This window comes from Hakea prostrata, chromosome 2, assembly GCF_041222555.1.
Source record: "Hakea prostrata isolate BN-2017 chromosome 2, UWA_Hpros_2, whole genome shotgun sequence".
Taxonomy (NCBI): Eukaryota; Viridiplantae; Streptophyta; class Magnoliopsida; order Proteales; family Proteaceae; genus Hakea; species Hakea prostrata.
Window position 1 is genome coordinate 48,407,529 of NC_142601.1, and position 11,932 is coordinate 48,419,460.

The 11,932-nt window shown below is 38.7% G+C and overlaps 2 protein-coding genes across 3 annotated transcripts; one reads left to right on the top strand and one right to left on the bottom strand.

Annotated features, from left to right (window-relative positions):
- The first annotated feature begins 4,323 nt into the window (after nt 1–4,323).
- Nucleotides 4,324–5,805, top strand: LOC149024592 (S-adenosyl-L-methionine-dependent methyltransferases superfamily protein). The gene is made up of 2 exons (XM_089144817.1): nt 4,324–4,756; nt 4,926–5,805. Exons 1-2 carry the CDS (start codon nt 4,607–4,609, stop codon nt 5,562–5,564), a joined length of 789 nt encoding a protein of 262 aa, XP_089000943.1. The 5' UTR covers nt 4,324–4,606; the 3' UTR covers nt 5,565–5,805.
- A 978-nt stretch (nt 5,806–6,783) lies between these two features.
- ANNAT3 (annexin 3) lies at nt 6,784–9,798 on the bottom strand. Of its 2 annotated transcripts, none has more exons than XM_089144816.1 (7): nt 9,605–9,798; nt 9,353–9,481; nt 9,053–9,198; nt 8,039–8,266; nt 7,613–7,825; nt 7,439–7,528; nt 6,784–7,324 (listed from the first exon to the last, which is right to left on the bottom strand). In XM_089144816.1, the coding sequence occupies exons 2-7, from the start codon at nt 9,426–9,428 to the stop codon at nt 7,121–7,123; spliced, it is 957 nt and encodes a 318-aa protein (XP_089000942.1). In that variant the 5' UTR covers nt 9,429–9,481; nt 9,605–9,798; the 3' UTR covers nt 6,784–7,120. The 2 variants fall into 2 exon arrangements, with proteins under 2 accessions (XP_089000942.1, XP_089000941.1); XM_089144815.1 differs by having other exon boundaries at nt 6,785–7,324; nt 9,353–9,486.
- Between the last annotated feature and the right edge of the window lie 2,134 nt (nt 9,799–11,932).

Below are 11,932 nucleotides of genomic sequence, written 5' to 3' on the forward strand. Positions count from 1 at the left end.
TCGACAAATTGTCGGGGTAGCACCAAATGATTTTGTATAGGGGTTGCATGGGGATTAAGACTGTTATTCGCATTATGCTATAGCTTTAAAGCTACAATCCAGTGGTTTATTTAAGAAAGCAATGCCGATGGATTGGGTATTTTTCGTGTGACTAGTCTGGAGTTTCTCTCTTTTCATATAAAATAGCAAGTAATTATAAAAACTGAAAATATGTTAGGGTTAGCTTATCCATTTGTAAGCGTGAGAGAAGGGTATGACACAAATGCAAGTGAGAAGTGTTGCTCCCGTTTTCCGTCCTCAGCCCCAGTGGTCCTGCTACATGAATTCTTTTCACCCAATCACAGGAAATAAAGATATGTCATATTGTTTCGTTCTCCTCGCACAAAACACAATATGCTTGAACATTTGTCCATTGAGCTATTATTGATCGTATCGATATTCCTGCATTCAAGACATGCCAAAAGAAAGCTTTAAATTTTGAGTGGATCAATAACTTCCATATATACTTCCACCAGTTCGAGAATCCATGTCTTTGGGATGGGAAGCACTCTTTTAATAGTGCATGAAAAGCTAATTTAATTGAGAATTTCCCATTTGGGGAAAGTAAGGAAGGCCATGAATCACATTGGTCCAAAAGTGTAATTGGAAATGTGATTAGGGGCGGGAAGTAGAGGAGGGTGGAGATAACTCCCTGTTCAAACTTTGAAGGTCATTGAAGACCTCGACCGCCGTTGCCCTTCACGGCCAAAGAGAAAAGTCTTGTAGAGATGTCAGACGAGTCCTTCTAGATGGGGACCAAGGATTAAAACAAAAGAAAGTCAAATGTTTCATCCCCCATTTTGTGAAGCACCGTTGTCTGTAATTGAGGTAGTATGCTAGTAATACTATTCCATATCCATGATCATTTTTTTGTAGATACTTTAGAATTAAAAAGAGATAAAAAAGAGATTGACCCTTAAAGTATCTTTATCTAAATACTCAAACCCACATTGCTTCTGGTTGAGTGATTATCCTCCAACCTTGTTTCAATAGCAATGTTGAGTTGTAGTCCTCCATTTTCTTGAATCTCATCATGCCTAATCTTTTGGTTGGCAACATTTTCCCCAAGATATTAAGTTCAATTGCCTATTCTTGTGTGGTTGTCCATTCTAGAACCTCTGACAAATAGCATCTATCTTTGTGGAGATTGTCTTAGGGAACCTAAAACATTGCATTTGAAAAAGTGTCATTGATTAAAGTGCAGCCTGCATCAAGACACATCTTTTTGCATATGATAAATTTGTTACTTTCCAATAGGCCAACTTTCTTGTTATTCTATCCAATATTGCTTGTAAGTTCTTTGCCTTCCCCCATCCAACCAGCAATTTCATTCCCAAGTATATAGTCTCCCCCTTAATCTCTGAAGCTTTCAGTATCGAGAGTATCAGGTTCTTGGTATCTCTTGGCACATTGTGGCTAAAGAAAACTCCACTTTCCTCAAAATTGATTTCCTACTGTCAAGTTTGAGAATAGTTCAAGTACTGCCTTTAGTGCCAAAACTTCTTTAGTATCAGCTCTACAGAAGAAAAGTATCATCTGCAAAAAAGAGATGAGTGATCTCTGGTGCCTCTCGTCCCACTTTGATTCTTTTTAATAGGTTGAGGGACCTATACTCATCAAGTAGACGAGATAGCACTTCCATAATTAAGAGAAAAAAGGTAAGGACTGAGGGGACACCCTTGTCATAACCCTATTGATCCCAAGAACCATAGGTAAGGGGAACCTTGAGTTTTAACAGAAAATGTGGGGGAAGAGATAAGGGCTTTAATGAGCTGGCACCAGTGACCGTCAAATCCAAGGAATTGAAAGAGTTTGATGATGATTCCACTATCCACCCTATCATAAGCTTTGAACATATCTAATTTTAGGGCAATAAAACCAATTCTACTACGAGTCTTCTTCATCTAATGAAAATTTCATGAGCCACAATAATATTATCAATGATTTGTTTGTTAGCCACAAAGGCCCCCTAATTTGGTGAAATGAAATTGGGAAGAAGAGGCCGCAGTCTTTTGGCTAAAAATATTGTGTGGATTTTTTCAACCGTTTATATACGGAATCTCTATATGTTAGCAATGAGATTTAAACTATGTCAAAATCTCTCCACACCAGATCTCTATTTCTCTAATCTGTTGAAAGCTTTGGTAATTTTCATCTGGGACCCCCGAGGTTTGGTCTATGTCATTTTTAGTTCAAAAAAACTGAGAGTTTGCATCTGCCTCCCCTATACTATAGAAAAAGTCAATTTAAGGACAAATTATCACTTCTCTGACGAATTTGCCCTTTTTCTTTCTTTTTTTTTTTTTTTACATTTTAAGGAGTTAAAGTTTATTAATTTACAAAATCAGACCCTTCAATACCCTATTCGCAAATCCATGAAAATTAATGCGTGAAACGTAATCTCCAACTATGGTTTGCATCCTTCGGAAGACCAATTTCTGGTTCGCATATGTCTTTGAGTTCTTCATCTTGGAGTACCGCCTTGCATCATTTCACACGGCATTTAGGAGGAATCAACTATGGAAAATAAAGATGTAGAATTGGTAAAACCAATTCAAAGGGCATTTAAGATTTGTCAATTCGTGTTTTGTGAAACTTGTTTTAATTGGAGAAGATAAAGATGCAGTCGGCGAAGTAAGCAGCGTCAAACATGGCAGCATCGGCGAAGTCCGGCATGGACAAGACGAAGGCCACGGTGCAAGAGAAGGTAGAGAAGAATACATCTCATAACCCCAACAGAGAAAGATATGGCAACCCATCGTAAACAAGAGAAGATCGATCAAGCTAAGTTGAACAAGCAAGCGGCGCATGATCATAACACGGCGGCGAGACAACAACATTCTGCCACCACCGGTAACACCACAGCAACTGTGATGAACCCAATGCACGGCACCGGCACTAGGACCACCACTACCACTACCGGGCATACTACAAACCCCACCATGGGTGGTGGCTACAACCAGGGAACAGGGAACTGGTGGTGGTTATACTCATTGAGAGATTGTTGATTAGGGTTTGACGAACAACGGTCTGAAATAAAAATGTTGTCCTTGTGCTTTGTTTCATTGGGTTGTTGTGCTTTGAAGGTTGTTGTGTAGATTAAAATTGCCGTTGTGACTTTTAAGGATCTGAACTCAAATCCTATTTAACCCTATCAGCGTTAGGAATCCCAAACAAAATGTAATATACCATCAGCGTTCTTAAATCCAATCTCCTTTGATTTAGGCAAATCTTAATTTCTTCGGATTATGTTTCACTCATTAATTTTCATTTTCTAATCTTCAACTAGGATTTGAAAAATAAAGATTTAGAATGGTAGAATCACGGATTTGGGAATTGGGTAATGAAGGAGGGTTTGATTTTGTAAATTAATAAACATTAACCCCTTAAAATGTATAATAATAATAATAATAATAATAAGGGCAAATTCGTCATAGAAGTGATAATTTGTCTTTAAATTGACTTTTTCTATAGTACAAGGGAGGCAGATGCAAACTCTCTGTCTTTTTTGGATTAAAAATGACATAGACCAAACATCAAGGGTTTAGATGAAAATTACCCTAGAATTTTTTCATTGCGCCTACTTAAGTGGGCCTTAATTCTTGAAGCGGACAAAATACTAAAATGTTAACTTTTCATTTTTTGTAAAATTTCAAGTTATCCGCACATAGAAATTAAAGGTTTGACCATTAATTTTTTAAATTTTATAGATCAACTAATTAAAATATCCCTCTATTAGTTAAATTATTAAAATGCCTTCTCATTCATTAAAGTAACACAATTCCTAGGTCTCTCTGGCTCAAAACCCTAAATTCAAAGCATTACCTTAGACGAGATTTTCTTCCTGAAATTGAAAGCTAGAACCAGAGTCATATATATATATATGTATCTCGATTTCCTCTGCTTTTACACTTGTGTTGTCGTTGTTTCCAAATTTATTCTCTTTCTATTCCCATCCTCATCGTCTTCCTCAGAAAAAAAAAAAAAACTCTTTTCTAATGACCAAATTTAAAAAGGAGGAGGGCAAATACTGAAAAAACAGAGAGTCACGGTGGGGTGAAGAGAAGATAGTAGTGGAGAAATTGTATCTTTCTTTATCTGGTTACCAGTAGTAGTGGAGAACTTGTATAAGTGACCAATTTTTTTCTAATATGGAATCCAATGTTGACCATTGAATATTTAAAAGCCACATGTCAGTAATGATTTAGTTACAAGAAATTGCTTGAGGAGACGCCTATGATCTATCATCCATGACGCAAGTGCTGGATGCCCACATATAAATCCTGAACTTCTTTCTGCTAATGCATGTTCCCCGACTTTTCTGGTTTCCATGCGTTTCATGGTTCATCTCACCTTCCCCAGAACACAAGCACACGCATCATTGGTCCCCAGTCCTAGCTAGCTTTTTCGCAAGGAACGCGCCTCCCTCTTTACTGCTTTCAACTTTACAGGGTCTGAATTCAACGATGCTCGACGACCGCATGGGAAATTTCGAAACTATAAATCCAGTTGTAGACTTGGAGCCCAACACACAGAAACATAGAAAGACAGAGAGAGAAAAAGAGATATGGCAAATCTGTTCATCAAGCAAGCGAAGATGTACGTAGAGACTCGGCCGAGTTACCCGCCGGAGTTGTTCCGATTCATAGCCTCTAAAACCCCAGGCACCCATCTCGCCTGGGACGTCGGCGCCGGCAACGGCCAGGCATCATCCTCTGTGAGTCTCCCTCCTTCAGTCCTCCTCCGATGGATGATTGATTCTCTTTCTTTCTTTCATGGACTTATTGAGAATTTTCTTTTCTTTTCAATTTTCGTAAAAGGACTTAATGGGAATTACAGTAAATTATATTTATTAACTATATATCTCCCGCGTTGTCACTTTTCAGTTGGCGGAGATATTCAAACACGTGGTGGCCACAGACACCAGCGAGCAGCAACTCGCTCTTGCCCCTGATCTCCCCAACGTTCGTTACCAACGCACTCCATCCACGATGTCCATGGACGAACTCGAGCGACACGTGGCGCCGGAAGGCACCGTTGATCTGGTGACAGTTGCCCAAGCCCTCCATTGGTTTGACCACTCAACCTTCTACCAACAAGTGAAATGGATCCTCAAGAAGCCCAATGGAGTTGTCGCTGCATGGTGCTATTCTGAGCCGGAAGTTAACGATGCCATGGATGCCGTCTACTCGCGGATTTACAAAGAGTCCCAACCTTACTGGGCCCCACAGAGGAAATTCGTGGACTATAGGTTTAGGACCATCGATTTCCCGCTCGAACCGGTTGAAGGCGAAGACCACACCGGTCCGTTTCGATTTGAAGCCACGAGGTCAATGGATTTGGATTCCTATTTTATGTACATCAGGTCATGGTCAGCTTATCAGACGGCTCGTGGTAAAGGTGTCGAGTTGCTGACTGAAGATGTGGTCAAAGATTTTGAGAGAGCTTGGGAAGATGATTGGACAAACCAGAAGATAGTGCGTTTCCCAATTTATCTGAGGATTGGGAGGGTTGGAAGTAACTGATGATACGTGAGTGAAGAAGGATCATCACGACCAAAAATACTAGTAAGAAATTGAAAATATTTGCTTTCCCTTTTATGTTTTTCAGGAATTTGATTCAATTCCGGGTCTTATTAATCTACAGTTCTTTGTTTTCCTCTGTAATTCCTACGAATTATTAACCAACCTACACATTTTTCTGTGTTCTTACTACTGTTTTGCTTTGTATTTTCTACCATGAAGCATTGACCCTAAATCTATTACTTTCATAAGCACAGAGGAGCTGAGCAGGTTTCAGAAATCATTGAATTGAATAGGGTCGTATCAGAAATGGCCGGCTACTCAGAATCAATTCCGATGCTACCGTTTCAGATCAGAATATTTTCGTCAAGATAAAATCTCTCGATCACTGCGCCAAATTGCAGGAAATTTTAGAGCAGATTCGAAATTCTTAACCCACGCCAAGAACAGGACCAAGAATCAAAAATCAAAGCAGAGAATTTTCTGCAAGTTAGGTTCTGCGAACTAGCAGTGCTTTCTGGTTTGAATCTTTGGTTTGAAGGAATTTTCAGGTGTGGTTTACTGCGGTTCAGGTTACACCAAGAGTAGAGGCAAACCAACAAATATCAGCCCAGAACATGAAGAATCAAGCATTCTAATGATTTCTTTCTCAGACAACTGTAACACAAACAGCAGAAAACCAACAAAACGGAACAAAGGATTAGGAAAAATGAGGATAAAAACAAGGAAGCAAGGAAGAAGATTACACTTGAGCTAAAAGAAAGTAGAGGGGACTACAAGAAGAAGAGGAAAAATAGAACCAAGGGTGTAGATTTGGCCTGTATCCAAATCCTGCCCTGAGCTTGAATAGGGCTTCAGTCGATTACAACCATTAACGTGGATTAAGGTTCCAGAGTTGTGGGTGACAGTTGAGACCTTAGACATATTTCAATCACACAAACCCGAGGAGAACTATGAGGTGTTGGTCTCTGCCAGCTGAACCAACCCCTTGGGGTTTAACAAGAGACTTTTAAAGATGAGTTCTATCCTCCAAGGCTTCCCCTTTTCCCCCTTCCATGAATGAATAATTATCCCTGCAGACTCTGGTTGGTTTCAATAGTAGTAGGGTAAAACAAGCTTGCAAATCAACAGAGCAAAACAAAGTAGACAATTCACATTAAAATCCATGACAATAAATTTTGAAAAGTTCCCATTTTACTGCAATAGTTCCTTGAGAATAAATCAGTAACCTGTAGACTGCAGTTGGATCTCAACAGGGGTAGGCTAAAAGAAGCTTGCAGATCAACAAATCCAAACAAACTAGGACATTTTCACATTAAAATACATGACAATCAACAATTTGGTGATTTTCCATGGATGGCTTGGTATAGCAAATCCAGTTTTCTAGTCCAGAACTTCATTAAAGCCTACATATCCACAAGAAACAAGTTTAAAATGGCTAGCTGATGACAAAGTTTACAAACCACAAGTGAGCACCCAATACCAAAGAGATTAAATATGAACAAGAAATTAGCAAGGTAGTCAATATCATGACAATATATAGGTAGATCTAAGGAGCATCAGAGTCTTCCCCCAAGCAAAGTGACTAAGAATTTTTGGTAATCTCCAGATGTATCCCCAATGACATCACTGTCGAGGCTAGTTTTGTACATGTTGGAGTACTCTTCCCTGATCTTCATCATATCAATTTCAGCCCGAGTCACAATAGCTCTGTTTAGTGAATCCTCATCTGTTCCAAACCCAACAATTGAAGTTCTTACAACCTGGTTCAGGGCAATAGGAGGATATTAGTTGTAACAAGAAGCTTCATCTTAACAAATGATTAACGAGAGAAACCATATTTAATAATTTGTGAAGAAACTTGTGTTTATGCTCACCTCTGCGTAGTGCTTCTCAGGGGAGGCAATGCAACGAATTACCATTCTTAAGATGGAATTCAGATCACTAGAGCCACTGGTTTTCATGTCCTATAAACATATAAATTTAAAGTTATCAGTCAAAAGTGTAAAGAAGAATGACAACTAAATGGATGTAGATCCTGAATGGAATACCTCGTCAATGTGATTTCCATACTTCTGCTTATAACACTCAAATGTTGCCTTGAGCTGAAACATATTCCTGGTACTAAGTATGCATACCACTTCATCATGATCCAATTGCTTCTTTTCGATGGCATTGTGAAGCACAGAAGCCTCTGAACCTGCAACATTTGCGTCCACTAATTCTCTGTCATACCTGTAGGAACTCACTAGCCCCAAAAGAAGCTGCAAGGGAAAAGAAAAACCAATTCAATTAGACTTATTGAATTGGCAAATCCGTGGCCTTACTAGCAAGTAGATTGATCAACTCAGTCGAATAGGATTTTTGTGACACTAGAACGTAGCTGGGTTGGCCAGAGTTCCTGTAGATCATATCTCAAGAGTTTCCTGAGAGGGAAGGGTCTCTATAGATTTTACTTCCAGTGGAATTTGGTATACCTTTCTCAGAGGCAGGTCAACACTGGATGTGATGTGTTCTTCGAGGGAGCAATTGAAGGAAGAACAATAGGCTTGTCTCACAGCCATCAGATGATGTGGGGATGATGCACATGCAATCTCTATGATCACTTGGAGATGTTTATTTCCTTTCTTCTTGTTCTTCAAGGCTTCATTGGCCAACTTCGCATCCCTTTCTGAAGGATCTAGTACCCACAAGATGACTGCATTCTGTTCTCATAAAGAGGTTAGTGTTTGGATTGAAGCAAAGACATACCTCACATGTATAAAATCATAATACAGTGGATATACATTATAAAGAAACCATCAACTATCATGAATCTCAAATTCACAAACAGGTCAGATAGATGGGAGCTTTTCTGTCACTGATACTACACCTTGAATGAACCACAAGCTTTTCATTTAAGTTAGCTAGCTACACGTACTTATAGCTTCCACATCGATTCATGTTCAGTTCAGTATATAACCCTGTTGATCTTTTTCCTCAAATATCTGACTGTGATTGTTTGCCTCCTCCAGGTTTCTGAGGAACTTATTTTAAGTCAATATGGTTCACACATCAATTAGATGTTCTACATTTTCTGGAGAAGCTCAAGATAATTCACTTGCGGTGGAAGAAAAAGGAACTACAGAATTTTATCAAAAAACATCAAGGGTCAACTCTTCCCCAGAAAACCCTAACATGAAATTGAACCCAAATCTCACTTCTCAATTTTGGTTAGACAACAGGACATAAAACAAGTAACAGTACTCTAAGTCAAGTCAATACGATTGACTCAAGCCCTCCTCTTCCAGTACAGACCTCATTAAATTTCTTCAAGTCACCACTGAAAATGTCGAAGCAGGTGAACTTTGAAAAAGGTCATACCACAATTTCAGACAAACTTGACAGATCATTGCAACCCAATGGAAAATTTTAAATGGAAATCCATTCTTTGTTTTTCAGAATAGAAAGAGGAGTTTGGTTTAAGAGGGAGAATCCAGAGAAGAACAAACCCTGAAATCGCCAGAGAGCTCAGAAGTTAGACGATCAATAAGCGACTCCTTATAGAGCTCTTGATACGCCTCTCTGATCTTCTTCCGCTGCTGCGCGTTTCTGTGACCCAAAACCCATATCACTCCCTCCTCATCCGTTCCCCATCCTGCATCCATCATCCATAAAACAAAACCCATCATCGTCATTCTCAACTATTCTCGTCTCCCTCATGATCAACAGGGAAAAAATTATCAAAACCCAGAAAAGGCAGAAACAAAAGGAAAAGTCCAAAATTTAAAGAGAATTGGAGAAGGAGAAACCTTCGAAAGCTTTTCTGAGCCTTTCACTGTCTTGGGCTGGTGAAGGAACCACATTTGGTACTCTAATTGTAGCCATTTTCTTCTTCTTCTTCTACTCCTTCTCTTCTCTTCTTCCTGAATGAAACTTATCTGAACTGTAAAGAAAGAATGAAATTTAGAAATTAAATTAATTTGGGTAGGGTTGAAAGGGAATTATTTATTATCTTCTGTACTAGTTTTTGGGCCCAAAAAATTAAAAAAAAAAATAAAAACCTTCTGTATTAGCCTTCTCCCCATATGCTTCCAGGCTCCAGCCTAGGCGTTTCCATGGATTTTGCTCAAGCGGAAGGAGCGGAGAAATGATTAAATGAAATCTACGAATTGATTGATCTGTCTAAACAACCTTCCTTCTGGAGGAAACCGTGAAACACGTTAAGCAGCGAAGACAAGAAATAAACTAAAAGATGTTACGAAAATGGAAAGGTAACGACTGTAACTAATTGACATAATGACATCAATGGGAGTGGTCCTTTCTACTTTCTCGGAGGCGTGGAGCAATTTCATTCATTCTTCTGACATCATTGTTCTTGTCGTCACATCAATAATTTTATGAAGTTAAAGTGTATCGCGAGAAACACGTGACATTTATCCATCACCGAAGAATATTAATTTCATCATGAAACTAAAATTAATTATGGGTACTGCAAAATGACAGCCTTGATATTCTCACTTCTGTTCTGTCAAACCATAGAATTGAGCTCTGCACGTCTGCCCTCCACTCATTTAGGAGGATTCACCTCAGATACGCCGGACTAATGTGAAACATTTTCTTTTCTTCTGTTTAAAAGAGGGGATGCAGTGGCGCAGAAGCCGGTAGCACTCATGCCTAGGTCAAAGAATACACAACTGTCCAATGCAAGAAACAGGGAGCAAGGGGAAAAGAAATTCGAACGTAGAACATGAGTTTTACTAATCCACTTGGGAGTGAACTTGAAACCTCTAGACCATTTTCTAAATATATAACAAAGGGATATAAATGAGATTCCTCTTAAATATATGATATGGAGAAATGTAATTAAAACCCCTCTTAAAATGTAATCTCATCAACTACTTCCTGTGTCTAACCGGGATGATATCTGGATATCCAGATTATCCCAAAATGGAGAATTTACAGTCAAATCCGCAATTCACGTAATTGTGAATGCTAGATCAACACCAATGACTCGATTGAACGAGGCATGGTGGAAGTTTATGTGGAAAATCCCAATCCACCCTAAATTTCGGCATTTTTCTTGGCGGGTATTACATGATGGACTACCCGTTAGAGCTAAGATAGCTCACTGGAACAACATCAAACCTGAGTGTGCGATGTGTGGACAAAAAATTGAAACTAGCTGGCATAGTTTAGTTTCATGTGATTGGTCAAAGAGAATCCATGCAGCAGAGCCATTAGGTTTGAGAACGGAATATTAGAGTGATACTTCGATATTGAGTATATATTGAGTATGTGTCAAAATACTCAGCGTCAATTTAATGGGGCAACAGCAAAGTGGTTTTTCTCTAATTTCATAATCACTTGCTTTTCATATGGCAAGCGAGGAACTCAATGATATTCTCACATAAAATGCCAGACCCAATCATAATTATGTCTAGTATTAATATGTGGGTCAGATCTTCACAAAAAATAACATGTCATGATGAAACACACGACCCTTCTGTTAGTTCAACTAATAATACGTTTGAATCAACATGGGTGGCAGATAACATATGTAACCATATGCCACGTTTGCCTAATGTAGTTTTAATGTGTGCAGGGGTTCTTAACAAACGGGTGAACGTCGTGGGATGGAGCATGGGGGTAGTAGTCGATGGACATATAATCTACATCAATTTTAGCAAGATTAATTCTAACGATACACTTGAAGGAATACTTGTGGGACTGCTTAATGAAATCAAAGCTACGCATGATCTTGGAATTCAAGTAAAACTCGTCTAGAGTAACCTGGGGATACTAGCACAACTACTACCTAAACCAACCATAACATTTTGGCCCTTGTTTGTAATAGATAGGTTATTAAATCTAGCTAACATAACATTAGCAATCAGGTTTGATGTATTCCCATCCCCTAAGCTCTAACAATGCTTCACCAAAATCGCATTTATGGCGACAGATGTAGGCTATGAAAATATTAACCTACAATCCTACCTATGTAACTGCTTTTAAGTAATATAAACTTTTTTATTCATATAAAAAAAATGTAATTTCAATTACCTCTACTAAGGGTAGGTATGTGGTTTGTATAAGGTAATATGCCAGTGAATGTCTGTTGTATCTTTTCACATTAACTCTAATTCCCTTTCAATTTGACACGTCGAAGTCTAATTGACGTACCACTTAGCCTAATATTCAGTTCTCATAATCGTTTTACTAATTTCATTGTGGGTATGTCATCCATGTTGATTTATTCTCGAATATCTCACTTAATAGGACTGTATTCTAGATTCAAAGTTCTTTTCAAATACGGCTGTAAACTTTTCTGAAATTTGATCTTCCTCAACTTCTCCCGTTATCAGATTAGAGTAATCTCAACCTCTTGTCTT

Bases quoted from the DNA above. Each gene is read 5' to 3' on its own strand.
- ANNAT3 (XM_089144816.1), bottom strand. From the start codon at position 9,428: ATGGCTACAATTAGAGTACCAAATGTGGTTCCTTCACCAGCCCAAGAC. The intron at 7,529-7,612 runs GTATTCCATTCA...ATATGTTTATAG, and splicing joins ATGGAAATCACATTGACGAG to GACATGAAAACCAGTGGCTC. The intron at 7,325-7,438 runs GTGAGCATAAAC...GCCCTGAACCAG, and splicing joins CTGAGAAGCACTACGCAGAG to GTTGTAAGAACTTCAATTGT.
- LOC149024592 (XM_089144817.1), top strand. From the start codon at position 4,607: ATGGCAAATCTGTTCATCAAGCAAGCGAAGATGTACGTAGAGACTCGG. The intron at 4,757-4,925 runs GTGAGTCTCCCT...GTCACTTTTCAG, and splicing joins ACGGCCAGGCATCATCCTCT to TTGGCGGAGATATTCAAACA.